Below are 27334 nucleotides of genomic sequence, written 5' to 3' on the forward strand. Positions count from 1 at the left end.
GGATGCTGGTGCCAGCCATGCCAGGGTGTTGTCCCAAGTCTGAGTTCCTTCACCTGGTGGGGAAGCTGATCCACACAGAAATTGAAATAGTCAATTTTATTTAATGTCTGTGCAGAGATGGGTGCAAAGTGGTAAATCCACAAAGCTAGGAAGTATATTTATACATACATGTACAATGTATACATATGCAAGCATATTTATACAATCCTATTCAAGCAACATTTGCATAATGAATCTACATCACTAGCTGGCTAAGCTACTACTGCCTTCTCTTTCCCTGCCTCGGTTTAAAGGTACAGGGCACTCCAAATTCATGTGTTCAGTGGGTGAGGGTCTTTCCTCAGAGGTGCGGTTTTCCCATTTCAATTCACCAAGTTCACTCCGAGGATACAATTTCCAAAGTTAGTTAAAGATCTCTAACCCACATCCCTCCGAAGCTGATTTAGGCCGCCACACAACCACTCTCTTCCCTTTATCCCACTGTTCCCCTTCCATCGCATTCTGCACCKCTTAGGTCAGGCTACTCTTTTTTTCCCAGAAATTCTTCTCTCCGCAACTCGTATCCCTGTGGGTACGTGCCGGGGCCACGCAGGGGTCTGGGAGAGGGGAAGGGCGGCGGTGACAGCCGTGTCCCCAGGGCCCGGGGGAGCGGCCGCCCCACCCGTCGGGGCGGGCTCGGGCAGGCCAGGTGAGGCGGTCCCGGCCCTGCCTCTCCCTCCTGCCGCAGCTCCTGCCCTCGCTCCCGGCCGGCGCTGCGCTGGGGCTGCCGGCGGCATGGCGGAGTCCCAGGTGCTSCTGCTGGACGAGCTGCACGTCAACGAAAAGGTGACAGAGGCCCAGGCCCGCTTCTACTACAGCGAGGAGCAGCGCCGAGCCCTGGAGGCGCTGGTGACCCGCGGCGAGGCCGCGTACCGGGAGGCGCTGAGGAAGGAGCAGCTCCGCGATTTCCTCTCCGGCCGGGAGCTGCAGGACCTGAGGGGCGGCTGGCGGGGCTACGACGACCCCCGTGAGGGCGGCAAGGTGGCGCGGGGGCCCGGCGGCGAGACCCTCTCGCTGGCCTACTGGCCCGAGTGCTCGGACACCGAGGTGCCCCCGCTGGACTTGGGCTGGACCGACAAGACCTTCTACCGCGGCATCAGCCGGGTGTCCCTCTTCACGCACCCGCGCAAGGAGGAGAGCGCGCCGCACCTGAAGGAGGTGGTGCGGGAGATGATCCAGCAGGCGCAGAAGGTACGGCCCGACCCTCGACGGGCCAGCCCTGCCCGCCGTCACCCGGGCCGGGGGGCTGGCCCGGGCTGTGGGGTGTAAGGCAGGGGAGAGCCGCCGCGGCCGGGCTCCCTCCCTCCAAGGCAGGAGGAGCGCGTTGGCCATACAATGGTCGGCGTCTACCACGCGGGGCTTTCCCTGCGCCCTGTTGCCAGTCGTGTTACKCTTCGCCAAAGCTGATGCCTGTGATGGGGTTAATACTCTGCACACCCTCTCCACCTCCCCTCAGTCGGGGTTTCTGTACCCCTGGTTTCATACCCTGGTACGTTATCCTGTGCCGGCCTCATTGCGGGCTCAGAGGAAGGTGGGCCATGATGCTGTTACAGCCACCCCTCCGGTGTGTGCAGGTATCCCTAGTTAAAGACAGGGCAGCGTGTGTTTATGGGATGRTGTTTTCTGGTTTCCACACTATCCAGCCTGGACTGCAAGTAGCTAAAGTGCAGACAATGTGTGGCTGCTCCTCCCATTTATCTTTGTCTGGAAATGACTGCTGGTGGTGAAGGACAACTCTGGCAAGGAAACAAACCAGCCATGATGCTACAAAAGCTTGCGTTGAACAGGTGGGGGCAATGACGAGGTGTTTTGTCACCCACCCCGGATGTGGGTGAAATTCTCGGGGAAGACCACTTASGAAAAGATCCCTGTCAGAGTTGACACACACCTTGGGTAAAGGGGAAAACAGTGTCAGAAACTTCATTCCTGTGCTTAGTTTTGCAGCTTTCTGGTTTTTCTGCTTTMTAATTCAGCAGCTATTTCTCCCTCCACTTGCTGCCCTCTGCCAGCATACACTAAATGGACAACTTTTACAGACTTGTTCAAAACGAATCTGCCGGGAAACAGAGAAAACTTTCCAGAGAGGCATTAATCTGGCGGGTGATCTTCTCAGCTCCCTGCTCTCAGAAATTGTGAACACCCTGTAATTCTGTTCAGTGACTGGTGTGATCTGTCATTTAGAAGACAGAAGCTGTAAAATCCTTACACTCCAATGTAGTGTGACTTCACATCCTCTTTGCACTACCACAAAGGCTTCTATAGACCGTGCAWGAACTGGGAAAGTTTGTTTATCTCAATAGCTGTGCCTGGCACCTAGAAATAATTAATTCCTTTGCAGATTTTTATTTTTTCACTAACTGGACAAACTGTGCCCCTCCCAGCCCAAAGCTGGTTTCATGTTTAACAGCCATTTGAGTGTTTAATGGTCCTTTTCATAGATAACTATGCCTATTGTGTTTAGCTGAGCTGGCCCTGGCAGAAAAAAAAAAAAAAATGTCTCCAGGTAGGAGCTTTTTAGTCAGCAGATGAGAGTGGGGGTTTGTTTGGTTTGGTTTTTTTTTTTCCCGAGGGGGGTCTAAACAGATACTGGTAATATGTGGCACATGGCTGTGGGTGGTTTGTCGTCAGTATTTTACAAACACATGTTAATTAAGCTACCTTGCTGCAATGAGATTAGCAAGCATTAACTTGCCAATCTTAAAATTCCTGTTAAGAGCTAGGCACACCTATGGGCCCTAAAGATAAATTTATTATCCATAGGATAGTAAGAGAAATGGGGAAAACCTCTTGCAGGAATAGACACTCATGCTCTGACTTGCAGTACTTGAGAACACTGCTAGGTGATCTTGACAGATCACCAGCTGTGACAGGGGGTTGAGATGGCAAACACAACAACAGGCATTGCCCGTGGCAAGTTTTGACTGCTGTTTTCAGTGGTCCACACTCTTGCAAAGAAGCCCAAAATGAACAAGGGCCCCACAGCTGGAAGGAACCGTCCCTTYTCATTGCAAAGTTGGTGCTAACAGTTAATTGTTTATCCAGGATAGGATGTAAATTCTGCAGTCGTTACACTCATTGCAAGTGAAAGGGATGGGAAGAAGTTTATGCTTCTCYTATCCATTCCCTATGTGGATCTTCTTAGTTCAAATTAATATTATCTGGCATCCTTGCTCCTATATAACTACATCCATACTACTGTGTGTGGGGGCAGAGGGAGCATAACAGGCCTGAGTTAATGCATGAACTGTTTATGCCTTTAATTATGATTTGCCTGTATATGAAGTTGTTCAGTAATAAAGTGGCACAAGTTCRCTGCATTTTAATTTTCAGAGGTTCTGGTAATATTCCCTGCATCTTGCTGAGAAGGGAGAACCAAGGCAGGACCTGAAATCCTGCCTAGTAGAAATTGCTGTGGGACTAAGTACAATGTAGCTCTACCACAGTTCACCTGGATCAGGAACTTAAATGTTAATGATGAGCATAAATACACTGTCAGCTCTTTTTTCTTTTTCTGACAAAGAGAAGCTGGTGTAAGCACTGTTGACAGAAGGAGCCTGACGGAGCAGATGTGCTGGTTGTTGTTGGCTGTACAAGCAGAGACTCAGCAGACACAGTGGGGGACGTATACTGTGGCATCACTTTCCCAAAAGCCATTTGTTCAAGGGCATTTTTTATAGAAAAGAGGTCTCTGGGGACAATTATTGCCCCTTCCTTAGGGAGCTTCTTCAAGAGAGCTGCAACTTTTCCAAGCCTCAAGTGAAGAAAATCCTGCTGTTTGATTCACTATTTAGCTCCATTCACACCTGCACAGCTGGGCTTGCTACTGTGATGCTGAGCACCTGGGAAATTAAAATTTAGGCAACTCTRTTCCCAGCATACTGTCAGCATGAGAGCTCTGACCTTGCAAACTGATGTTACACAGAGAGACTAAGAAAACAGTAATTTCCTTCATTGATAACCTTTCAAATGTTGGGAAGAATAGCTCTTTCAGGTAGAAAAGTGAATTGCTATTTCTAATGGTGTTAAAGAGACGTGTTTTGTCTTTCTCTCCCTTTGTGTAAGATCAGCATCAAAGTTACCCATAAGCTTCTTGGTTTTGTTGTTACTCATCCTATAAATGTTCAGGCTTGTCTCTCATGTCAATGAAACCTTCTGTTTTTATGTAAAATCTATGCCTGGAAAGAAGGATTAGTTTTGTACGAGAAAAACAGTACATGTGAAGAGAGGGAATGATCATTTTACTTCCAGATATTGAACACACTTCAGTCCCTTCCTGAGAAAAATGAAGTGTTTATGTTTGAGCTTTATAAATCATTCCTTGGGAAGCCAGCCCTGAGATCAGACTTTTCACTGGGAATTGGGGGAACAAAAGAAAATAAAAATCACATTGTCTGCATTATGCATTGTGGCTGAGGATTCAGGCCCTAATTCCTCTGCACGTTCTTTCTTCCCACTACATACCTTCAGGTTAAGTGTTAAAGTTGTGTTTTCAGACTTTTTTTCAATGTATTTTCAGTGTTCTTCATTTAAGTGAATCCTTACAGAGACAACAAAAGTTTCTCAATACAAAGGAAAAACTAGGTGTTTGGCTTTGGCACTCCTCAGGCTGCTGAGATAAGTCATCTCCTAGAAGAAGGAGAGCTCTCACAGACATTGACTAAGTTCCTTCCAAAGTGCAGCAGCTAGCTCAGAAAATTACAGTTATTGGTAGTGCTTGGGCATGTACATCCCTGTACTTTTGTCTCCCCTATAGGCTTCTCCACCATAATCTGGTATCAGTGCTCTCTTTTATTTTGTGACAGTGGAGCAGGCCTTCCTTTCAGTTCCTAATATTTTATTCATTTGTCTGTCTACCATCTTCTTGTTTCCAGATTATTGCAGTGGTCATGGATGTGTTTACAGACCGGGACATCTTCCGCGATATTGTTGAAGCGGCATACAAGCGCTGGATCCCAGTCTATATAATCCTAGATGAGGAAGGTGCGAAGCTTTTCCTGGAAATGTGCAGATGTCTTGACCTCAGTGACATGCAGATTCGGGTAAGATATCCAATTCTGAGCCACAATCTCCTGCAGGTCAATGGCCTTTTGCTGCTGTAATGAATCTTGGAACTTGCTTGGATGGGCAGACACATCTCTTCCTCTCTATGAGTTATATCACAGGACCTAGAGAGGAACTAGGTGGAACACAGAAGTATTAGACAGGGGGCTTGAAAATACAGAATGAAAGAAAAAGGGAAGATTTGGATTTTTTTCCTTTCACCCAAGACAGGGATCTGTTACTTGGCTCTTGTGACCTAAAAATKCCTCTTTGGGGAAAAATGATCGGAGGAAATTCTTACAGATCTTCTTTGTGAGGGTTAAAACTACAGTCTGGAGTAGCTCTGAGCTGCTGGAATCTGCATGGATCCTGGTTATAGGACGCATACCAGTATAAGACACAAAACCTTGTGAAATCAAGACTTTCCTWTCCAAGAACGATCATCCAGGAGTGAATGAGCTTGTAGTCCTCCTTTGCAGGAGAATTTAAGGGATTGAGAGGCACAGCTTCTGCCTGGTGTTATATCAGTGTGTGCTTTCACACAGTGCATGCAGCACAGAAATCAGTCTAGCTTGGTTGGCAGAAGCAGCCTCAGAGGGATCTCAATCTATTACCTACAGACTGAAATCCTTTGTGTGTTTCTTGTTAGTATTTTATTCCTTGCTTTTTTCCCATCTTTTTAGTCACTGTTGCTACTATAGACTTGTTCTCAATAYGGAAAAAAGTTGCTAGGTTGGAAACAACCTGTGGGATGCCAGACTCACCCCTCTTTGTGATCCAATTGTTCTGAGCAGTGGCAGGGGGATAAAAGTGCCTCCTTGCCTGGAGGAAGGGTGGATCTTCCATAAACACTCAATTAATAGTTAAAAAACCACCAAAACACAACCAAAACTCAAAAAGCTCTGAAGATTATAGAGTTTCATATTAATCATATTAGGAGAACCATCTTAAATCTGGATGAAAATTACCTGCATATATCTGAATAGTGATCCTGTGAACTACCACTCTGCTCTGAGTTTCGTCAAAAAAGACATCCAGCTGAGAAGTTTTCTCATCTTTCTCCAAAACAGTGATGGAAATTCCTTTTCTCTGGTGTCTTTGAAAGCAAGACACAGACATCATTATAACAGACCTGTTTCAAGTGCCAGTGGTATTGTGTTTCCTAGGCTTGTGTCTCTTTGGTACATAACTGGGAAATCACAGCAGTAGTTCCATTTGCTCTAGTACCGGTTTCCCAGTACTTTTCTCACTATGCCATCATGTCTTCAGTACTGCGTATTTTAACTCCTGGACAGAGTGAATGAAAAGATGTCCTGGCATTTTAGAAAGAGCTGTGATGCTATTGGAGAGGTGAGTTGCTTTTTGTCTGTCTTTTCTGTCTCTAAACAGTAAGCGGTCCCCTTCTGCTCTTCCTCTTCTCTTTCTCATAGGAATCTACACRGACTTTACACTCCTAAACCAGTTAYCACAGTGACATGCAACAGCAGTGYCTAGGTCCTGCTGCAGTCTAGTTTTGTGACCCTTTCCAAGGAGATGCACTTTGAACTGATGCAATCAAAACAAGGTGAAAACTTTTCAGTGTCCCTTCTGTGATTCCCTTCTTTCATAGCAGCCCCACACTATGTTATCCATCAGACTCCTTCAGCTAAAARTAGTACAAGCTGAGTTGAAGGAGGTCCACTGAGAAGAAATTTTTAGCATTCTTTGACCTAGCTGTTCACTATTTTTGTGGAACCTCARCCCACAGATTGCTTCCTTCAAATTTTCCCCCTCTTTCCCAGGTATCCCATACTGGATCTTAAATTCCCCTGAAGGTTGTTCTATTTCTTTTCCAGTGTGGCCTAGGTTTTTGTTAGTCTTGCTAAGTTCAATGTAGTTAATTCCTGTACATGGCTCTATGGAATAACTAGGGARATTCTTCCTGGAATGGGAGTCAATTGCCTCTCAAGGAGATGTTCTCAGTGTCCCACCCATGGTTGCCTTGGAGGTACCTATGCTGTTGCTTGGGTCARTGTAGCAGAAACCATCACAGACTTTGGATACCCAAGGAAGCTCGAGCAAGGTTAAGGCTTCCCCTTGAGGACTCCCCCCAGCCCTTCCTCTCTGGTGTAAGATGCCAAGGCTTGAAGGTCCAGATTAAAGCAGGAAAGCAAGCTGGGCCTCCAGTCTTATTCAGGCAGAATCATTTTGTCCTGCATTGTTTGATCATGGGGGATATTGAAATTCCTGACTTAACTCTATCCTTAACCCATTTCTTAYCTACTGGTCTTTCTCCCAACATCTGCTTTGATGTCTGAGTTTCTTCTGCAGATTTTCAACACCAGGGAAAATSTTATCTCCTTTTTGCATTATCATTTTGCTTTATTCTAGAAGATTTTCACCAGACATAGTTTACCAGCAAAAGAATTGCATACTATTCTTTCCTGCCCTTCTTCCCACCTTTCCTTTGGAATGCTTGTGCAAGATRCAGAGGATGGCTTTTTTCTTCAAGAAATTGGAGCCACATGAGATATAACTCTAAGGTTGAGAGGCCAGTTCTCAACCTGGCCATGATCCCATGGGGAGAGAGATGGTACACTGCCTTGGGCTGCAGGGTCAAAATGTTTATTCTGTCTTCTGTCACCACCAGATACTCATTTGGTTCTGTGTTTGCTGCCCTTTTGGTCCCATTGCCCTGTTCATCCAGTGCAGAGGGGATATTTCAACAGTTCTAATTCTGGGAGATTTACTGTTAGCTCTGGATTTTGCCCTTTGTCTATGTACAGTGATGGGYGTTTTCACAAAATTCCTGGCTATTGTATTATTTTTGTAGAGATGGCAAGGTATCATGATCTGCTGACAGTCTCATGGGAGGGAAACTACTGTAGGAAGACAGTACCTCACCCTGWGAAGAGTAGAAGTTCTTTACCACCTCCAAGAATGAAATTWGAAAACTTKCATTTTTGTCTGAAGGCCAGAGTTCACTAGAAATGTATTTAAATTCAACCATCAGAATGTTCATGGGTTGTTTGTTTGTGCATGTCTTGTGTGTATGAGTCATATGGCTTCCTGAGCCTACAGAACATGGTTTGTCACACTTCTGTTATGTTTGACACAAGAGTGTTCTTCAGAGATCAYAGCCAGTCAGAGTTCTCATGGACGCAAAATTCATAGCCCCTCCAAAATCCCTCTTTTTTTCACGACCTGAGGGTGATGGTTCTCACCAGTTTTTAGATAAGTGCTCTTTCTTCTCGTGTTTCTGTTAACCCAGACCACAGTAATAGACACTGCTACCCAAAGAGAGAGAGTTCTCCTAGAGTTCTGAGCAAGCCCAGGGAATTACTGACCTGCAGGAAGTTCACCTTCATGTTAATTTTTGCGTTCATTTTCCAACATGTGAGGCGTTTCTTATCCCACTTCCGAAAGTCTAAAAAGTTTCTGCCTAAGAAACTCTGGAATATCCTTTCAGTATTTTATGGTTTTCGTCATTGATTCCTACCTCAAATGAGGGAGGTGCTGAATGTAACGTGATGCAATGCAGTGCTGTTGGTTTTTAAATGGTTTGTTACATCACTCTTCTAGGCTGCTTGTGGCCTTCTGAAAATGGGACCTTACAAGGCTCTCTTCTTGTAAAGACACAAATAGATAATACTCAGTAGTGATCTTGGCAGGCCGTGTCCCAGCTGGCTGCATTCCATCCTGTTCTACTTGAATACTTGCAAGTTACACTGTATTGTCAATAAACATGCCTTTTCCAAAATGATTCAGGGCCACCACATAGGATAAGTCCACAGTATTTCCCAGCAGTTGTTCTGAGAGAGAAGGTATGCACAGGATTCCCTGGTGGAAGCACTTAAAATGCCTCCCTTTAGGGTCTATGTTGTCAAGTGTTATCCCCCCTACTCAGCCTCAGTTTGTAAGCACTACACCCTAGCTCTGTCAAGTCAGTCAGAGCATTACTGACTTTCTAAACTGGGTCTAATTTAGCTTTCTGTGGATTCAGGATGAGGTTTAAAAGTGTGTCACAATAAAGCGAAGGAAACCAATTCCTTGCTGTTTGTATTAGGATGCTCTGTCAGGCTTGACTGTTACGAGCCATGTTAAGTTGCAGCCAGGGAGATGTTAGTCACTGCTTGTGATGAGGATTGGTGCAAGTCTGTGGAAAGGAAATATGGAAATTTAATGCAGACTGCATCTCCCATAAGCCAGCAAGTGACAAAACAAACCTKAAGCAGGCTTCTGCAACAATACAGATCTGAGGGGATCATTTGTATCTGGTGAGCTAGCTGGTTCTCTACCTAAAATATTTGTTGCTCCTGTAACTCTAGAGCCCTCTGAAAATGCCGGCAATCTCACCTCATTTRTACTTGTCTTTCCTCTTTTGTTATTGTGCAGTCTTCGGTACACAAACCTGAGCTCATTCTTCCTCTATACAGCTCGATATAGCAGTCTAYGAGTGCTCCAAGATCCTTCAAGGCAGGAAATATTATACAAATAACCTGTTAAGTGACTTGATGTTTATATGACTTGGTGCTTGTTTTCTGCATTTCAAGATGCATTAATGCACTCCTGTACCTACTTTTATTCAAGGAKGTTTACGTGCTCAGCTGTTCAGTTCTGCCCCCTCTGTGGCTTTTTAAGTGTTATGTGCAGCTCAGCGACTGCAGAAATTCAAGTGTGCTTTCTTTCCACCAAATGAAGGTGATAGAACATACAAACAATAAAATCCACACTTGTTATATGCTGGGAAACTTCCTGCTTGCACAGGCTGATACTTCTTGATTCACAGGGGTACGAGCACGTCAGAGCTGTTGACTGACTTCTTGTTTCATGCAGTCAGCATATCATGATTTGGCAAATCTCACATCCAACATTAATCAGCAAAGAAAAACAATTATTTCAGGTGATCAGCCAGCCAGCTACAAATGTTATTCTAACTCCTGGAAAGGGCACCCTTTCTCCTGTGCTCTACCCAACCTGCATTCAGCATCCCACACGTATGACTCACTGCTAGGCCTTGGGCAAACCACTTCATCTTTAGCTATCTTAGACTCCTCAACTTTAAAACCGGGTAATAATACTTKCAGCATTGTTGGGAGCATTAATTAGCTAATGCCCACACAGGGCTCCAGACAGATCAAGTAATAGCTGAATGCAAAACAGTAGTATCATCAGTTACTGTTAGTCAGAATTTTTATTTCCACTGCTGTATTCTAGTGGGGGAAATAGGAGCAGATTCAAGAGGTAAAAGTTATATTCAGAAAAACAGCTTTTGAAAGAAATCTGCATTCTCATAATCACTCATTCCTGCGTGCTGATTTCTATATCCTATCAATATTTAAGCTGTCAGTGAGATTTATAGTAATAGGACTTAGCTCTTTATGGAATCTGAGGCTGTGCTAGAATTAGTCAAATCCTCCTGATTCTTCTGCTCTGCAGATGGGGGAACAATGAAGCAAAGGTGAATTGACTTTCCCAGAACATCACAGGGAATAGTATCAGAACTGTAGTTAGGCTTGGGACTATCTGACTCCCAGCCCTGGATTTATGACTCCAGTTCACAGTATCTTTTTAGCTTTTCATTGTTAAGGAACCCTTACAGAAAAAGATGATGGAATKAAGGAAATTGTCTATATTTGTGCATCAGAATGACAAGATAATTTGCTCCAAACTTATACTGACATTCAGGTTGCTTCTGGTTTGGGGTGAGGGGAGGGGGAAATGTTTCATGTTAGACACTTTGGCAGGTCARCCTTGTGCAGCCAGGACCCATGAGCAGAGTAACACTGCAAATATATCCTTACAGTATGCACAGGCACACATCTATTGTTGAAAATCATGTAACCTTAACTCTGTGTTTTTTCTGTTATTTATTGTACTTTGTTTTATTCCTTGGAGGTTTGCTGACCAAAGGGTGTGAGATGTGAGGTTTGGGGAGAGGTATTCTTTTTCTAACTACTTCCATTCATTTTATGGAAAGATTTTCCTTCCTCTTCTTCAGAAACTCTTCCTCGCTGACCTATCCAGGACATTAGTAGAGACACTTCTTGACAGTGTTGTCTCACCAGTGGGCTCAAGTGAATAGCTGAAGATAGCACAGGGTTTTGATGATGCTGACCCCTTGGACAGGGCTATAAACTGATAGAGAGGAGTGACCTGTGCAGACAGGGGATGACAACAGGACTTCAGCACTATGCTTGCCTTTTGCAGACTTTCTGGTGGCTGATACTAAATGAGCTATAGTCCCAGAAGTAGTGAGATACTGTGAGTGACAAGTTAAGACTCGGAGCTGGCAATTATCCAATTTTCTGCCCTATTTATTGTAACATTTTGTCTTTTCACCTCCCTGCTAGAATATCCGCATACGTTCTGTGACAGGAGTCGGGTTCTACATGCCATCAGGGAAGATCAGAGGCACACTGGCATCCCGATTCCTGATGGTGGACGGTGAAAAGGTGGCCACTGGATCATACAGGTGGGTCGCTCTTAAGGCATTAAGGTCCTGATTTAAAGAATGGCCATGACTTTGCTTGAGAGACTTCTTCCCATGTCACCCCCTTCCTTATCTCAGCTCTGCAATCTGTGTGGCATGTGTAGAAACTGGAGTAGGACAACAGAGAAGGTGGCGTAGAGCCCTGCTCAGAGAATGGAACATATCTATGCTGACAGACCATTTCAGACTKCTGGACACAGTTTCACACTCCATCAGAGAAGGGTGTGCCAGTCTCGGTACTCAGTTCTCTTCAGTGAGGTTTTCAGTCCAGAGACTCTTCCTGTTGATGGAGTGTTGCTTTTTTAAAAGAGTAAGGCTGTCCTTCAGAGTTTCAGGGCCTTTTTTCCCAGATCTTGTCTGCATGTCTAAAGAGCAATGATGTTGTGTCACGTATCTATTGTGTTCTATCTTGCCATGGATATATGGGGAAATGGCACAATGCTACATATTCCCATGTAGTGTCTTACGTTTTGTTAGGTGGGCTGGCTCAAGTATGCACCCCAAAATCTCATGTTGGTTCTGTTTCCTCCTCCCAGCTTCACATGGACTTCATCCCACATTGACAGAAACATCCTACTGGTCTTGACAGGACAGCACGTGGAGATGTTTGACATTGAGTTTCGTGAGCTCTATGCCATCTCAGAGGAAGTTAATTTATACAAGGAGCTGGGTATTGCTAACCCATTCCATCTTGGAATTGGGAAGCCAGGCCTTCATTCCTCCACTGTGGCTCGGAAGTTCATTAACCCCAAGTATGGTTTAGTTGCAGGAGCAACTCGTGGTGATATAATGCTCTGGGCTTCACGACACAGGCAAGATAATCAAGGAAACACGGAAAAGGAGGAAACAAGTGAGTCAAAGAAAAGGTTAAATCAGTTCCTGAATGACTTAGTCACATTGGAGCAAGTGTTTCCAGAAATAGATCCACCTCTGGAGAACGTGAACAAGCTGAATCGGAGCCCCCAGAAACTGTTGTCCCGGCTCCACATGGATCTGAAAAATAAATCCAAATCCAGAGAGTCTATTCGTGACATAAAGAAAGAAGATGCACAGACCAATGCAAAGCAAGGAAAACGGTTTGCCAGTGGGCTTTTCAGTCGCAAGGCCAAACGGTCTCCGGGCTCAAGCATTGAGGCCAATTCTTTTGCCAGCGAAGGACATTCAGGAGAAGACCTAGGGAACATGAAACTGGAATATGAGAGGCTCAGCATTGGCCATGCTAGTGTTCGGAGCACTGGAGGCAACTCAGGTAAAACTTCTTATCAGCATATTCTGCTTTCTTGTGCCCCTTGTTCTGAGTTTGGCTGATTGATGCAAACATTCCCACTATAGGCACTTGTGAGTAGATCCTTTTATTTCCTCTGTATCAAAACGAGTGAGATCAAAGAGTAGAAGTTGTATCAAAAGATACAGGCAATTTAAGTTGAAAGCTATTTAATGGCAGGCTTACTGTACAGGTGGTACTTCTCCTGTGGGGGTTTCTTGTACTTCTAAGCAACAAAGGTGAACATTGCCTTATGTAAAACAGAGTGCTCAGTTCAGGAATGCATTTCCCTAATAAACAGCAGCACTGTGTTCACTATTGTAGTTGCTAGCTGGCCATAGACACATTTTCAGTGTAATCCCTCCTTTCCTGAGGGAAATACCCTGACGTTTAGTCAGGTGTATTTACTGTGACAAGTTCCTGGTGGAGAAAAGAGAGAAATRTGTATATGTTGAGGTGAGGGGACAAAGAGTGGAGGAAAGCGTGCAAGTCTTTTTTATTTGCTCCTTTACCACCTTCTGAAAAGGGGGGAAAAGGTCCTGAAAATGGAAGCTACAAGGAAGTAGATCCCTAGATCTCAACTTTTGCTTCTTTGCTAACGCATGATTGGTATTTTCACTAAATCCTTCCAAGTCTTCAATCAGTTGAAGACACAAATAATAAGATTTCTACCAGTTTATGAGTTCATAGCTAGCTCCACAACATTTTACATGTTTTGTGAGATTGAAGTMATCTTTGGACTATTCAGCCTGGTTGTCTTTCTCTCAGTGAGCTGTGTTGGGTGTCAATACGTCCTGCTCCATCAGGAAAACAAGTTAGTTCCAAAGAGAAAATGTTTCCTCCACTAGTCTGGCCAGAGACCATTCTGTGCTCTGATGAATGCAAAATGCAGATGTAGAGAGACTGAATTCCTTTGCAACTACTATGATGTGAAATGGAAAGACATTCTCTTGAGACCAAGAAGAAAAGCAGGGTATTGGGATGCTCAACAACACTGATTAATTAGGTTCCTGGAAATATTTCTGGCTGAATGAAGGACAGAGTCAAAAATGCCAGATGAACACAAAACAGACTAAGAAGGCATGGCTAAATAAATGTCTTTATTTAAGACATAAATAAATGTCTTTATTTAAGACTTTAGTAGATCTATTTTAGGATCTGTATTTGGCATTTGGGGAGGTGGAAGTAAACCCTGGTCTAAAGAGGTCCTCTCTTCAAGTGTCAGTGTTGAGCACAGACAGTATGCTGGTGTGCCCCATTCCTCAAAGCCAGGAAAACAAAAATCAGTGAAGACCTGTGCGCAGATATATGGGCATTTCCTCTCGCAGGAATGGACCTGAGGGCTTGCACTACCCTCTAGTGACAGAATGAGGGAATTGTGTAATATCTGATTCATCAGCACTTTGCAGTATCAGAGATTCTCACTGTCACCTGTTTTAGAGCAGCCAGCCTGGCTTTCCCACAATGTCGGGGTGAAATTAGGCCCAGCTTAAWGCGTGGGAGAGATTGATGTCTCTGGGTGAATAGTGAGGCACTGCACCCTGCTGGGGCATTGCACTGGGCAGCAGGGATGTCCCTCTTCCTTTTAACACAGTGCATCTGTGCCAGACAGTCTGATGCTTGGTCCAGACCATTTCCACAAAAAYATTACCATGCTATTAGTTCAGGTTTTATTTACTGCCACTGTTACTTCCTGCAGACTGACAACTTTTTCAATGAGGTCCAGGGAAGGTGCTTAAGTCCAGCACACCAGCCTTCCCCCTGTACTTTTTCTGACCTGATAAATCTTTCCCGTGAGTCCTTGCCAGTATTTTTGGTTTATGCAAATTGAGAATGCCTGTTCATGGTGACAGTGGGAAACTCCAAAGCTTTTGAAGTGTGGTGTAAGTAGACTTTGGCCATCTGGTGTCATAAAAGGCTGGAGGAAGATCATGGCKTGTGTGTTGCTTTTGAATTAAATTACTGTTCTTGAGAGAAAGCTTCTCTAGTCTAATAGTCCCAAAGTGGCGGGTGAACAGAGATGGTAGAGGGCATATTAGGTAGATGGAGACTCATGAAGAAAAAAAATAGTTACCCAGAAGATCCTGCAACTACTTGATCAGTAGCACATACATCATTAGGATGTAATAAAAAAGTTTTGAACGTAGACATGGAAGACAGTTCCAGCTTCAGTATAAAGATAGGAGGCACTTTGTTGTTGGGTAGCTATAGGGCTGACTTAGTTTTACAAGTTTAAGTTGTCTCTGAGCAAAGCTAGTAAAAACTAATGCTGTGATACTCCAGCTGACAGAAGGTAGGAAGTGGAAATGGAGGAAAAGGTACTTTGTATGCAGGCAGGTTAGTATGCAATTATTCAGAGCTTCACAGTTTGAAATAGCTGCCCTTACCCTTTGGAAAGATTAAACAGCRCACTTAAGCCCCATGGGCCTACATGCACACATATCCTCCAAAGTCACTATTAATTCTCTAGTACCACAGAGACACATCCCACCTTGCAAATGTGTGCAGAGCCCAGACCCACACCCAAGTAGCTCATAGAGTAATTGAAAGACATCATTCAAGCAGGCTAAAAGTCAGATTCAGTCTTGTAGGTGCACGTGGTGATGAAGAAAATCTGAACTGGTATGGGAAATTATGAAGTGTGCACTGTGATAGAATCTGAAAATCTGATGTTGTGTTTACATGCTAGGAAAGGATACTTATAAATTAGAATTAGGAGTCTGGAGAATACAAGGACTACAGATAATAATGTCCTAAACTAAATACCTGAATTAACACCCTGAGGCGTTGTCCCAGCACATTGCATGGAAACTCTACTTTGTTTTGCAAAGCCTTCTCAAACTACATCATCAGATTGACAGAACTCTTGAATTTCATTGTTGCCTGCCTAGGAACACAAGAGCAGCTCTGAATCTGACCAGAATCTTGTTAATTTTAAGCTGGTGCTGGTCAGACTGTGATCAGCAAGACAGTGACCTCTGTGTGCRGTTTCTGGGAAATACTGCAAAAACCTGAAAGGTGCATGCCTTCAGAAGGTACTGACTTTCTGTTTAGTGTTTTCCCTTGGAAGAAGCAAAGTAGACTTCAGAAGGGTCTGCTGTGCTGAGTTGCTCCATACATCAGCCTTCACTCCTCATGATGGTTGCAGAATACATATACTTCCTAGTGATGCCTTACAGACCCTAGAAATAAAACAACAGACTTTCAAGATAATATTAGTACAGGAGATAATATAAAAGCTGGTCTTTATTTGAGGCCTTCAGGGGCAGATATGGAAAATGTCCACAAAAGCCCACCCCAAATCCCCCCACAGGCTGACTACATTGTTATAAGTTTAGCGATTAATATACTTGACAAAAATCACTGATTAGAGACATAGGAGGTGAGGTTATTTCCCCCAGTTGAACCCTCTTTGAATCCTCCTCCCTTAGGTTGAGACTGAACTTTTTAATGAAAAATAKGTCTCAAAGAGCTGGTCTCAACCTTGGTTTCTAAGGAGAACCAAGATAGCACAGGKGTCTTGGAATGTGTTTTGTCTTTCTGTCTCGGGAAACAGTAGGGAGAACTGCTGGGAAAAATAGCCACTAATACAACAAKAGACTACAAATATATGTGTAAAGGATGCAGAGAATATATAAAAGAAAGGCAAAAATCATTCTGGCATCAGTAGCAGGAATTTGTGTTTCAGTTTTGTGTGCTTCTTGCAACAAGAAATGGRATTTAATCTGGGTGCTGCAATGGCATTGAAATAGCTGCTTACCAGTGTTTTTCAGCCAGTGAGATCATGGAAGGCTAGTAATAGGAATTTTCATCCTTTTTTATAAAGAAAAAGAGGGAAATATTCTTGGGTACGTACGAGGTGGGTGTTTGCTCTACCTGTAGTGGGATATGCAGAAAAAGGTCAGAAGACAAGAGTAGAAAGTGAAAAGAATAAAGGGGCTGGGATTTGAAATTAAGCAGAGGAGCATATACATCTTTGAAAGTAAACATGCAGGTCTTGAATGTGATACAGACAGGGCAGGGAAGAAGAGTGGTGAAGAGATAGGAGTAATTATAAACTTAGTAGTAACATGCAGAATGTGGGGAGGCGGCAGTAGCACACAGAGCAGCCACAGAAGTGAGGACAKGTTGCAGTGCAACCTCTCATGTGAACATCAAGAAGATGCAGTGTGGAAGAAAATGGAGAGGAAGGAGGGGGAGGAGGAGAGAGCTCTTCTCTTCCCCATCACCTACAGGTAAGGATAGCATTGATCAAATACCCAYAAGCAAGAGAGGGACATTAAAAATYACTCACTTGAAGCCAAATTCAGAGRTRGTGCTTGGGTTGAATGCTCCCTAAACKTAGCAAGGCAGAGACTTCTCAGTGGCATGTCACCATGACCTGTGGCAGTTTTTCCTCTCTGCTTTCACTCTGAACTGGCATCTGGCTCCAACTGCTTGAGCGATGCACACGTACAAATAGATACTTCTGTACAAATACATGAGCAGGGCCTGCCCTTGTTCAGAGTGACTCCAAGCCACATGGCAGCCCCTCTCAGTACCTGCTACCCTGGGCTATAGCAATGCCAGCTTTGCTGAGCTCAGAGCACAGATGAGCTCCTTTACTTGCAAAAGTTAAGAATACACTTCTGTATGTATATTATGAAAATATTATGCTGGGGCATCCAGATCAATATCTGGCTGTAATGAAGGATACCAGACAGAAGTGTAAGGCTTGAAAGGTACAGATACTGGGAGCAGAAGAAGTTAATAGAGTAAGTCATGACGAAAATCTAAGATTATAAAAAATGGAGGCAGCGTACTGTGCTACTTTATGAGAGACCTTGAGGTCTTGGATTTGCCTTGCAAAGGCAATGATGGAAATACTCACACTTGATTTGTTTGAAACAAAATGTGAAAAAAACCTCTAATGAGAATGTGTGTAGGTATCAAGTGGATAAGGTGTCCTGACTTAGGTTTTTTCCAATACCTCACTCTGTGGAAAACTTCCGACCCAAGGCATGGCCAGACTGTTTTTCAGTGCCAGCTGGGACCTGATGATACCACTGAAGCTGGACTGGGTACAAGCCAAAGCCTGGAAATACTTCTGCAGTGGTTTTCTCCACAATATATTCTGCATTTGCTCTTATTTTAAYGTCTCTTCATTTCACTGCAGTAGAAAAAAAGCCATGAGGGAGTGCAGAATACTGTAGTCTAACTCAAGGTGTATAGTAAAAAATGAGAGTGAAGTGTGAGTCCAAGCTTTATCCAGGTGTTATTTACTTAATATTAACACTACTTTAACTTCTTTTCATTCCAGGTAACCTGAATCCAAACTCCACTATGAGTGATAAAAACAAACAATCCACCTGTGTGTTATCTTGATTGGGAAGGATTGGCTGGAGAACTAAAGACTGAACAAGCTGGAACAGTAAATTCTTGATTGATTTTGAACCTACAGCCATATCCTCATGCAGTGATCTGTAAAGCCACTGCAGGTCCTGGATGCATCTGGCACCCCCAGCTAAAGCACATTTACTGGGTGAAGAGCAGACTTTGGATGGTTGGTCCCTTAAATGAGGGTTAGTGATGAATGTATTAGTCCATATGTCCATGTGCACATATATTTTATGTGTAAAAACAACTGTGATGACAGGTCTCAGAGCTTGCTCTGTGTCCAGCAGAATGCAGGAGATTTTCTGACTTCTTTGTGCTGCTACTTCAGTCTGTCTAGCTACRGACTTGGAATCGCTGTGTTGCATTGTTTACTGTACTGCAAAAATGTATTGATCTGACTGGCTGGAAGGCTGAATCCAATTGAAGCGGCAAATTCTGGGTGAAATAAGGATGTTTACAGACAGTGTAGAAATCCTTTGTCCATAAGAAGCCTTCCTGTAGATTCTTGTTGTTACTTACCYACTCAGAAATGAGTAGTCTGGGAGGAGGGTTTAACTAAAAGTGGCCAACAGATCAGTACCTCAACTGTTTAATGTCTCAAATGTAGCAGTYGAACAAAGTGATTTAGCAAGAATGTGAGAAAGAGAAAACAATGAAATATAGGGGAATGTTTAATGTGCAGTTGAGACTGGATCAGGAGAAATGCCTAATAAAGGGGACTGGGCAGGATCTGGGAGCAATAATGCAGTGACTCATTAAATCCTTTGTTGCTAATTCAGCAATACTTTCCCCATTCATGGAAACTGAATGATTAAGGARCACATCGTTGAGGATTGAAAGTAGAAGTAGAGGAGGCACACAAGCTTTTCAAATGTCTTTTTTTTAAAGTTAACCTTTGCAAAAGTCTAAATCATGCTAAAATTGAGGGCTTTGATCCATAAGTAGCATTATGTGCAATCAGACCACAGGCCATCTGATCTGCAGTTCTGCCTGAGAGCAGCCTGTAACAGGTGATCACAGAGGCATAAAATACAAAGCTTGCATGTACAGAGGTCTTTGGACTTTCTGAACTTTCTAGCAGTTCCTTCTGGACCTGGCCTTAAGGAATGCACTTAATCCCTTTCTGAAAAACCTTTTTTACGTTTTGCCTCCAAAGTGTTCTATGGTAACAAACCATAAATTCATTGTGTGGTACGAAAAAGAACTGCTGTCAGGATATTTTAATGGTTTTCTTGATGATTTCCTTGAGTGACCGTAATTCTTTCACTGTCAGACAAGACAGTCTCCTTGTTATTTTACACACCTATATCATATACGTCCTCAGTCACAACTTTTTTCAAGTTGCAAATTCACAGTACTCATAGCTACCATCTATGGATCTGACTGGCACTTCTGTCCTCTTGTTCATTATCCCTTTTCCAGTTCTGCTCACTAAGAGAATGGAGAAACAGTTTGTGTTTGTCTCTACAATGTGTAAATTGACATTTCACTGCACTTTCTTGCCACTTAAATTACATACTCTGTTGTCACAAGYGAGTCCTCTTGTGATCCCTAAAAAAATTAGATCTTAATTTTGCCAARAAAAATTTCAAACATCAGGAAAACACGAGTTTAGTTTTCTTGCTTTTTGTTTAAAGAAACCATCTGGGTTTTTTAGTGCACAATGAATTCACAGTAAAGGCAACTGATGCTCTCCCAACACAAAAAAAAGCTGATCCAAGGACTCTTTTAGGTGCTGAGTTGCAGTAGTGGTTGTTACACTCAAACAGCTGTAGCTGATGATGAAATGCAATTCAATTGGTTCACTGATTAATTAATTGCCTTTACTTGAGGTATATTTAACTAGATTGGCAAGCAGGTCTGTTTTACTCTCTTTACCCTGTAGAATGTCTTGAGACACTAAAATACCAAAGGTATTGTGCCCTGTGTTAAACATCTTCACTCAGTGGATTAAATGCTTGTTACTCTGTGTAATATTCTATATAGCCTTTTGGGAATGAGCTGTAGTTTTATAGCTGGGTTTGTCAGCTCATATTATGAGCCGTGTTTCATAAAATTGTTCCTGGTAATGGAGAAAAAAAAGAGGTGTTGGAAATTACACCACCACTCGGATGTAGAAGTAACTTGATAGCTGAGTTATCCTGTTGACCTTGTGTGTAGCTCATGTGCCAAAAGCTACTCACTGTGTTTGTAGGATTGTTGGAAGTGGTTTGATTTTTGCCATACTTTGCTTACTCTCCAGACATTTGGGAGAATTTTTTTCTTTCTTTGTATTTATTTCCCTTTGTTGGCAAAGATCAGATATAAATTTATTAGGCTGATGTTGTTCCACTTTTTGTTCTGGTAAGAACAGCGTCATCTGGTGCTTCCTTGTCCTCCCAGGCTGTTACAATATTTATTTTTTAATTGTGCAATAGGTTAATTAAYTAATTAGCACCGTGTTGATATATATGGTCAGGTTTTCCAGGAAGTCCTTTATCTCCTTGTTACTTCATCTTGGGTGAAGTGACTTCACAAATAGTCCAAGAGGCTGATTTCACTTGCTCTTCCTTTCCTTCTTGCTTACGCATTAATGTGCTTAACTTTCTCTTTCCTATGGTGGATGTCAGAGCTCTTGTCTGTAAACTCGTCAACTAACAGGATCTCCATTCCAGAAGTCTCTCATCTGCTTGTCTTCTTTGTTGCCACACCAGTTCCTGAATGGTAATGTTCACTTATTTTCAAATYCTTTCCATGGAAGTCAGTCTCATGCCTTGACTCCAGGGGCTAGTARAATTCCTTAGTCTTATCACACGCTGCTTAATTACTTAATTCGAGAGAACAAACTTGCTTTTTTGCATGATAAATATCTGCTCCTTAAACTCAGCATGACTGTGAGGATGCAGGCAGCCTTGTTGATCCAGAGTAGAGATTTCAGGCTCTGGTGGAACTAGTTCTTCCCTGAAGATAAAATCTGCTGAACTTGAGCTATTTACCTGCTCCTATGGCAACAGAAGTGAGTCTGGGTGAGGTGATCACATTTATTTGGACTAGTTTTTGCTAATTGTGGTTCTTGATCAGTGCTAGAAACCTGAGGCTGTGACCTGTAAAATGAACCTTTCTTGCTCTCCAGATAAAATGTGCTGTGGGTCAGAGGGGCAAAGAGCAATGCTTAGGAATACCATTGGAAGTCTGAGGATCCCGTGAGGATGCCTGTCCTCTGGATCGCTTACCSTCTTTGGCTGACCTGTGTAGCGCACCATGGGAGCTACAGCTGTGTCCTGGTTTTGGGCAGAAAGTAATGAGCTGGGGCTCATGATTCTGCCTTTCTGGCCTGAGGTGGTGAGTGGTTCAGAAGGAGCCTCTTGGCTAAATGTGTGCCTTCTGTATCTCTTTTGATATGCATTTGTATATTTAATGTATATGTGTTCGGTTAATTATGCAGAAGACCTTTTCTAAGTCRAATAAACTCTTTACTGTGTTACATTTAGATACTGTGTTCCTGGGTGTCACTTGTCATTTCTGTGCTACAGTTCCTGGGTTGGGGGGATTTTGATTATCTGGATTAGAGCAGGTTTCTGTGTAACAGGTGAATGTCTTTGTTCAAGGTTTGGTGGTACTTGTTAAAAGAAATGTGGGCAGCAAATTCTTCACAAGTAKAGTGTTCTGTGGCTTTGAGTACCTTAAGAGAGACTAATTCATTCCTGCTTTCTTGATGCTGGAGTAGGTTGCAGCAGATGTCCACTTTAGTTTTTCTTTCCTCCTTCTTCTTTTTTTTTTTTTTATTATTACTTTGCAGCTGGAGTGTATCTTGCTGCAGCTATAAATGCATCTGACAAAATGCCACCTCGGTTTCTCTTTCCATCTTCCTTATATAATTTGTACCCATCAGCAATGATTTAATTTATGAAACTGAGTCCCTGTGCTACATTTCAGTTTTACCTGGTACAATGCAATCCTTGACATTTAAGTAACTCACAAGCTCTTGTTTCTCATGCTCCCTTTGTCTGTGTGTAYAAAAGCCTGTTTTAAAATTCCTGACCATGTTTCAGAATAAATCCAGCCTCTCTTTTACTTTTGGGCACTTGGGTACATTAAAAAGTATTTGCAGTAAACAAAATCTCATTTTTCAGTGTTTTCAATCCATGTAGCAAATGCATTTGTACTGTTTAAGAGGAGTCTGTCTAATCCAAGCTTGTTTCACAGGCTGTTTCAGGGTTCTGTGGCTCCTGAGTTGCTTTCTTTATAGCATTAGCACCACCATCACTTTGTGCCATTTCTTTTTCTGCACTTGTTTTAGGGAGGTTCTTCAACAAAGAAAGATAAGGTTGTCCTTCCCCTCATTTMGCTGCTACTTTAATATTGCACTTCTGTTTCTTGACACTTTTCTCTGTGCTCTTGCAAAATCAGGGAGCAGTCCAGGACTGAATGACCTCTTTGTGTCCCTAGACCTTATGACCCCTGTCCTTAGCCTGCTGAAGAAATGCAGATTTGGAAATTCTCATTAATAAGCAAGGCTTAGGAAAAGCACAGTCAGTGACTGCCGGAACCATCTTGGAAGAGAAACCTATGCAGATGAAATGGTAAAGTCTTTACGCATGAAGCAAGGCTGGCACATGTTTACCTAACTTTGCACATGTATTTCACATCATCCTCGCAAGTCTGAGCGTATATTCTTTGGAGTCAGGTTACAGAAAACCACAGCATAACATACAGCACCCAGCATCCAAATGAGGGCAAATTTGCAGTGCTTTTCAGCAAGATAAAGAAGTAAGAGAGTAGGTGGAAGTGTCTGCACAAGAACTTAGGGGCACAGTAGCTGGTGTAACCTGAAGTCATCACATAATGTGTAAATGTCTCGAGTTTTGGAGATGTTTCTAATTCTACTCCTTTCTCCCTTTTCAGCCTGCCTGTCTGTAATATCAACTTCTGTCTTTCATCTGACTTGTCAGGTTTTTTCCTAAAACATTAGAAACTGGTAGGAGAACTGTAGGCATAAAACAGCCTCCTACCTTGCCTTGGGTAGAAAGCAGCAACTTCTAGATGACAGGGAGTGCTGAAAGCAATGATTTTATTAACACTGGACTTTTTTTTATAGATACTGAAATTCCAGTGGACATGGGAAATTGCACATAACAAGGAAAACACAACCAAAAGAATTTGTGTAGAAAGCGTAGAGACAAAATTTGTATAATGAGGATTGTGGCTATTACAGAGAGCTTGAAACCTAGAACTACAAATGAGAGCTGATTTTAATGCACTTACATACAGAGGCATGAGGAAGGATCAGGGAGGTCAGGTTAAGAATATTTCAATTTGTGAGTATTGGCTCTGTCCAGGGAGCATTTGTCTTTTTACTTCATTCAAAGCAAAAGAGCTTCTGAGTAGTGAATTTCCAATGTGTAAGAAAGAAAAGTGTGTTGCACCAGTGGGCTGTGGACTGATCAGCATTTTGCACAGGCTTGGGGGTAGATTTGGCACATGCCTGCTGTGTGTTGAATGAACACCCATATTTCTTCAGCTACTTGATTTACCAGACTGGAATGGCTTTTCTAGCAAGGATATTGCTCTCTGCAATCACACCAACAGCCAGCTGATTGCAGGATGCAGCACTAGTATCAAGATGCTCCAGCCTTYCTGCTGTGATACTTTTATTTAAAAGTGCCCAAAGCAGTACTCCCAGGCCAAGGGGTGTGACATATGAGCTAAATGTACATGAGAACATGGGGTGACAATGGAATAGGAACACTTCTGTAAAATCTGGCTGCTGGAACACTGGTTTATGCTTCCCCTGAGCTGGCTACAGACTCATGGCAGCAKGGAGAATGGGGAAAAAAGACTGAGTGCACAGGAGAGCAAGCTGCTTACTCTAGAGCTGTAGCTGGATCCTACACCAGGCATTAGAAACAAAGGCCACATCTTGCACACTAACAGGGAGTATGAAATAGGAATGTCAGTTGTCTGTGTCAGCAGAGCTGCAGCAGCACAAGTCTGGGATTTTACATACTTGGGATTGTGAGGAATATGAATATTCTAGCTGAGGGTTTATGTAGCCAGACCCTTGTGTCTGGAGGTTCCCTCTAGGATGCAAGAAAAGGTTAAGTGCTGCTGCTTTGTTATAAAGGGCAGAACTACACTTGCCTCTACTTGTATTGTTTGGTGGGTGTTGTGCTTAAGAGACACAACACAGCAGGGTCTATTTTATTATTGTTATGCTCTAGCTTTTCTGAAGTTCCACTACTAGATGAAAGGCTAAGGAACTTCCAAGTACCTGGAATGTAATTTTTTTGAGGGGATGCTTCCACAAAGAAAGGTTATTTAAAAGAAAAAGCTAGTTCCCTGAGAAGTTAAAATATTTTTGGTGAAACGTGTGAAATCTTAAAATGTAGATGCAAGACAGCCTTGGAAAAAGGGCATTTACTTCAAGTGTTTGAAAAGAAAAGCTATTTAAACTTTGAAGGAGCTATTGGTTTTATTGTTGCAATATTTATGATCTTCTCTTTATAGGTCATGCAACCATTTCCTTAGTGATCCTTAATCTCCTACCAGAAAATCTTTCTCTTAGCTGACAGTCCCCTTGTGCTGAGCACTTGCACTACAGAAACAGAAAATAGCAAATCTAAACAAAGCGTGTTCATCTATAGCTGCCTGCTAAGTGCACAACACATCTGCAGGAGGATCAATTGCTCTGAGTTAGCATGGCCATTAGTGACATTTTGCCACTGAAAGGAAGAAAATATCTCTGTTTAGTGTCCTGAGGTGTAACAGCAATAATCATAGCCATTAGAAATGGAAAGGTCACTAGGTCATCCTAGTGATTGCCTCAGTATAATGCAARGCAATTCACCAATATAACTTTCCTAGGACTCAGTAAATTATGCTACCACTCATTTGAGGTTCTCTTTCACAGTCTAACAAATCTCATAGGAAGGAAGTTAAAAAATAACTTCTTTGAGAGCTACAGTAGGCAGATGTTCTGACATGCATTGCACTGAAATAATGACCTGTCTCCTAGTTTATCAAAGCACCTGCCATTGCCCTTTCACAATGAGACACTGTAATGTATTCACTTCCTTTGTTCTGTATTTATGACTGCAGCATTTCAACAAATCAAATTTTTCGGGAAGGAAAAGTTGGGACAATCTCTACTGGTTTCTCACCAATTTCCATACCATTTTTAAAAACGTTGATTCAGCTACAGAGCTGAAGTCATGCTTCTGCAAAGCCAGATTAATTTCCCTGCATCTAATGGGGTTATGCTGGATTTAAACTGGAGTTACTGACAGTTCAGTATGACCAACAGCTTCCTCTTTGCATCCAAGGAGACAGACTCACAAGAACAAAGAGTGAGACAGACAAGCACAGGCGCCAGCTACAGATGCTGCACCCTGCAGCCAAAATGAGGGTGTTGTTCCAGGCAGGTTCCATCTTGTTTCAAGATCTTCCACATAMGTAGTGCTTGGTATAAGTAACTGGGAATTTATCCATGCACAGCAGTGTTGTTAACATGAGGACACCCTTGGAAATGTTGTAGGGTGTTTGCATTGAATAATGCTGCAAAAGCAATTGCTGCAACAGAAAGTCTGGAGGAGGAGTTGGGCTCCCTCASTAAACACAGTCTCCCAGTCTTCTTGAGCCCCTCTCTGGTCTGAAWACCTTGGAAAAGCAGCTTAAATGTGTATTTGCCATGCTCTTTGAGCATTAGCACTACCCTATAGAAGCAGGACCATAGGTTACAACAGATACCTGAATTAGGCTCTGTAAGATCCTCAGTGAAAATAAGCAATCCAGCAGCAGAGATCAAGTGTGGTCCAAGCAGCAAACAGACTAGAACTGAGCTGGCAAGGGCTCTTGAGTTGGAACACACTTTCCTTTTAGCAAGGTTCTTGAATCCAGAACAGGAGTCATTAAAGGACATTTTGCTCTCTTTCAGGAAAAAAGAAGAAAGCAAGCCTCAACATGATGTTTACTTTCCTCTACCAAGCCAAATGTCTCTTTAGGGCAGGACTAGGAGAAAAGGCCTGGCTTTTTCTGAAGTGAGGAAAAGAACCTGGTGTTTTTAGAAGAGCCATTTGTGCTTGATGAAATTTTGATCATCTTTCCTTCCTCATGCAAAAAGAAAATAGCACAGTGGACCAAATACTGTTGTAGCTTCTGAGCAAATAAATGGGTTCTCTTCCTGCAGTGGTGCCAGCACAGTTTTTGAGTGTCTCCTAAAGATCATCTCCCAGTACCAAGAGGTCTTGTAATTGTTCCCAGGTGTGGTCCTGAGGGCTTTGCCCACACAGCCCCACCTTGAACTCCCAGCAACTGATCCTGGGGCAGTGTAGGGAAGCTGCTGGCAGATTTCCATTGAGGAGGTGACACAGAAAGCCATACTCCAAGCCTGGGCTGACTTTGCTGCTAACTTGCAGAAGCAGAGCTGGGACAGAGTGAGTCATGGGGTTTGCAAGTAATCAGGTTTGAGTAGTAAAGAAAAAAGAGCCTGGCTCACCCAGCGTGGCTGCCCTTTGTTCCCGGGCTGCTGGAGGCAAAGTCATGGGAACAGCTCCTGCCACCTGCCTGAGGGCTCACACCACCTCACACAGGGTGACCCTGGACCACTTTGCTTCACAGCTCTCCCAACTGGTACTCAGAGCACGCTGCTATCGTCATCTCCCTTCTGCACCGCCCCCCACCTCCCCCGCAGGCAGCTCTCTGTGCAGGGTCTTGGCCAGGGCTGCTCCGCAGCTGATGGGGGCGAGAAGAAGAAAGCAGCTCCTGAGAGCTCCGTGTGAGGACAGGACACGCCCTTCTGTGCGCGCTGCTGGCTCGCGGCCCAAGAAACCTCTCCAAGAGCTTCCCCACATTTTTCCCACCATCACCTTCATTCTGCCTTGCACTGAGATTTTCAGTAACCATATTTTTTTAACCGATCTCAGTTTTATGCTGTCTTTCAGCTGTTTTTTTGTCTCTGTCTTTCTCACTGATGCTGTTCCCTTCCAGAACTATTCTCACTTTCTGCCCTTGGGTCCTGCCACCCTGGATAGTGACCCCTTTGCAAGTGTCAGTGAGCTGTCCAGTTAAAACTCAGATATGCATGGGATTTCTGGTGAGTTTGGTTTGGATTTTTTTGGGTGGATTGGGGTTTTTTTTGGGTTTTTTTTTTGTTTTTTATAAAAATA

The 27334-nt window shown here is 43.2% G+C and overlaps 1 protein-coding gene across 1 annotated transcript; it reads left to right on the forward strand.

The window, feature by feature from the left end:
* Window positions 1-701: 701 nt before the first annotated feature.
* FAM83F (family with sequence similarity 83 member F) lies at window positions 702-21660 on the forward strand. Its single transcript, XM_057388792.1, has 5 exons — window positions 702-1230; window positions 4911-5078; window positions 11412-11533; window positions 12088-12800; window positions 18115-21660. Exons 1-5 carry the CDS (start codon window positions 775-777, stop codon window positions 18177-18179), a joined length of 1524 nt encoding a protein of 507 aa, XP_057244775.1. The 5' UTR covers window positions 702-774; the 3' UTR covers window positions 18180-21660.
* Window positions 21661-27334: the final 5674 nt, after the last annotated feature.

Source organism: Malurus melanocephalus, unplaced genomic scaffold (genome assembly GCF_030028575.1).
Source record: "Malurus melanocephalus ecotype Western Australia unplaced genomic scaffold, MMel_1.1 scaffold_17, whole genome shotgun sequence".
Taxonomy (NCBI): domain Eukaryota; kingdom Metazoa; phylum Chordata; class Aves; order Passeriformes; family Maluridae; genus Malurus; species Malurus melanocephalus.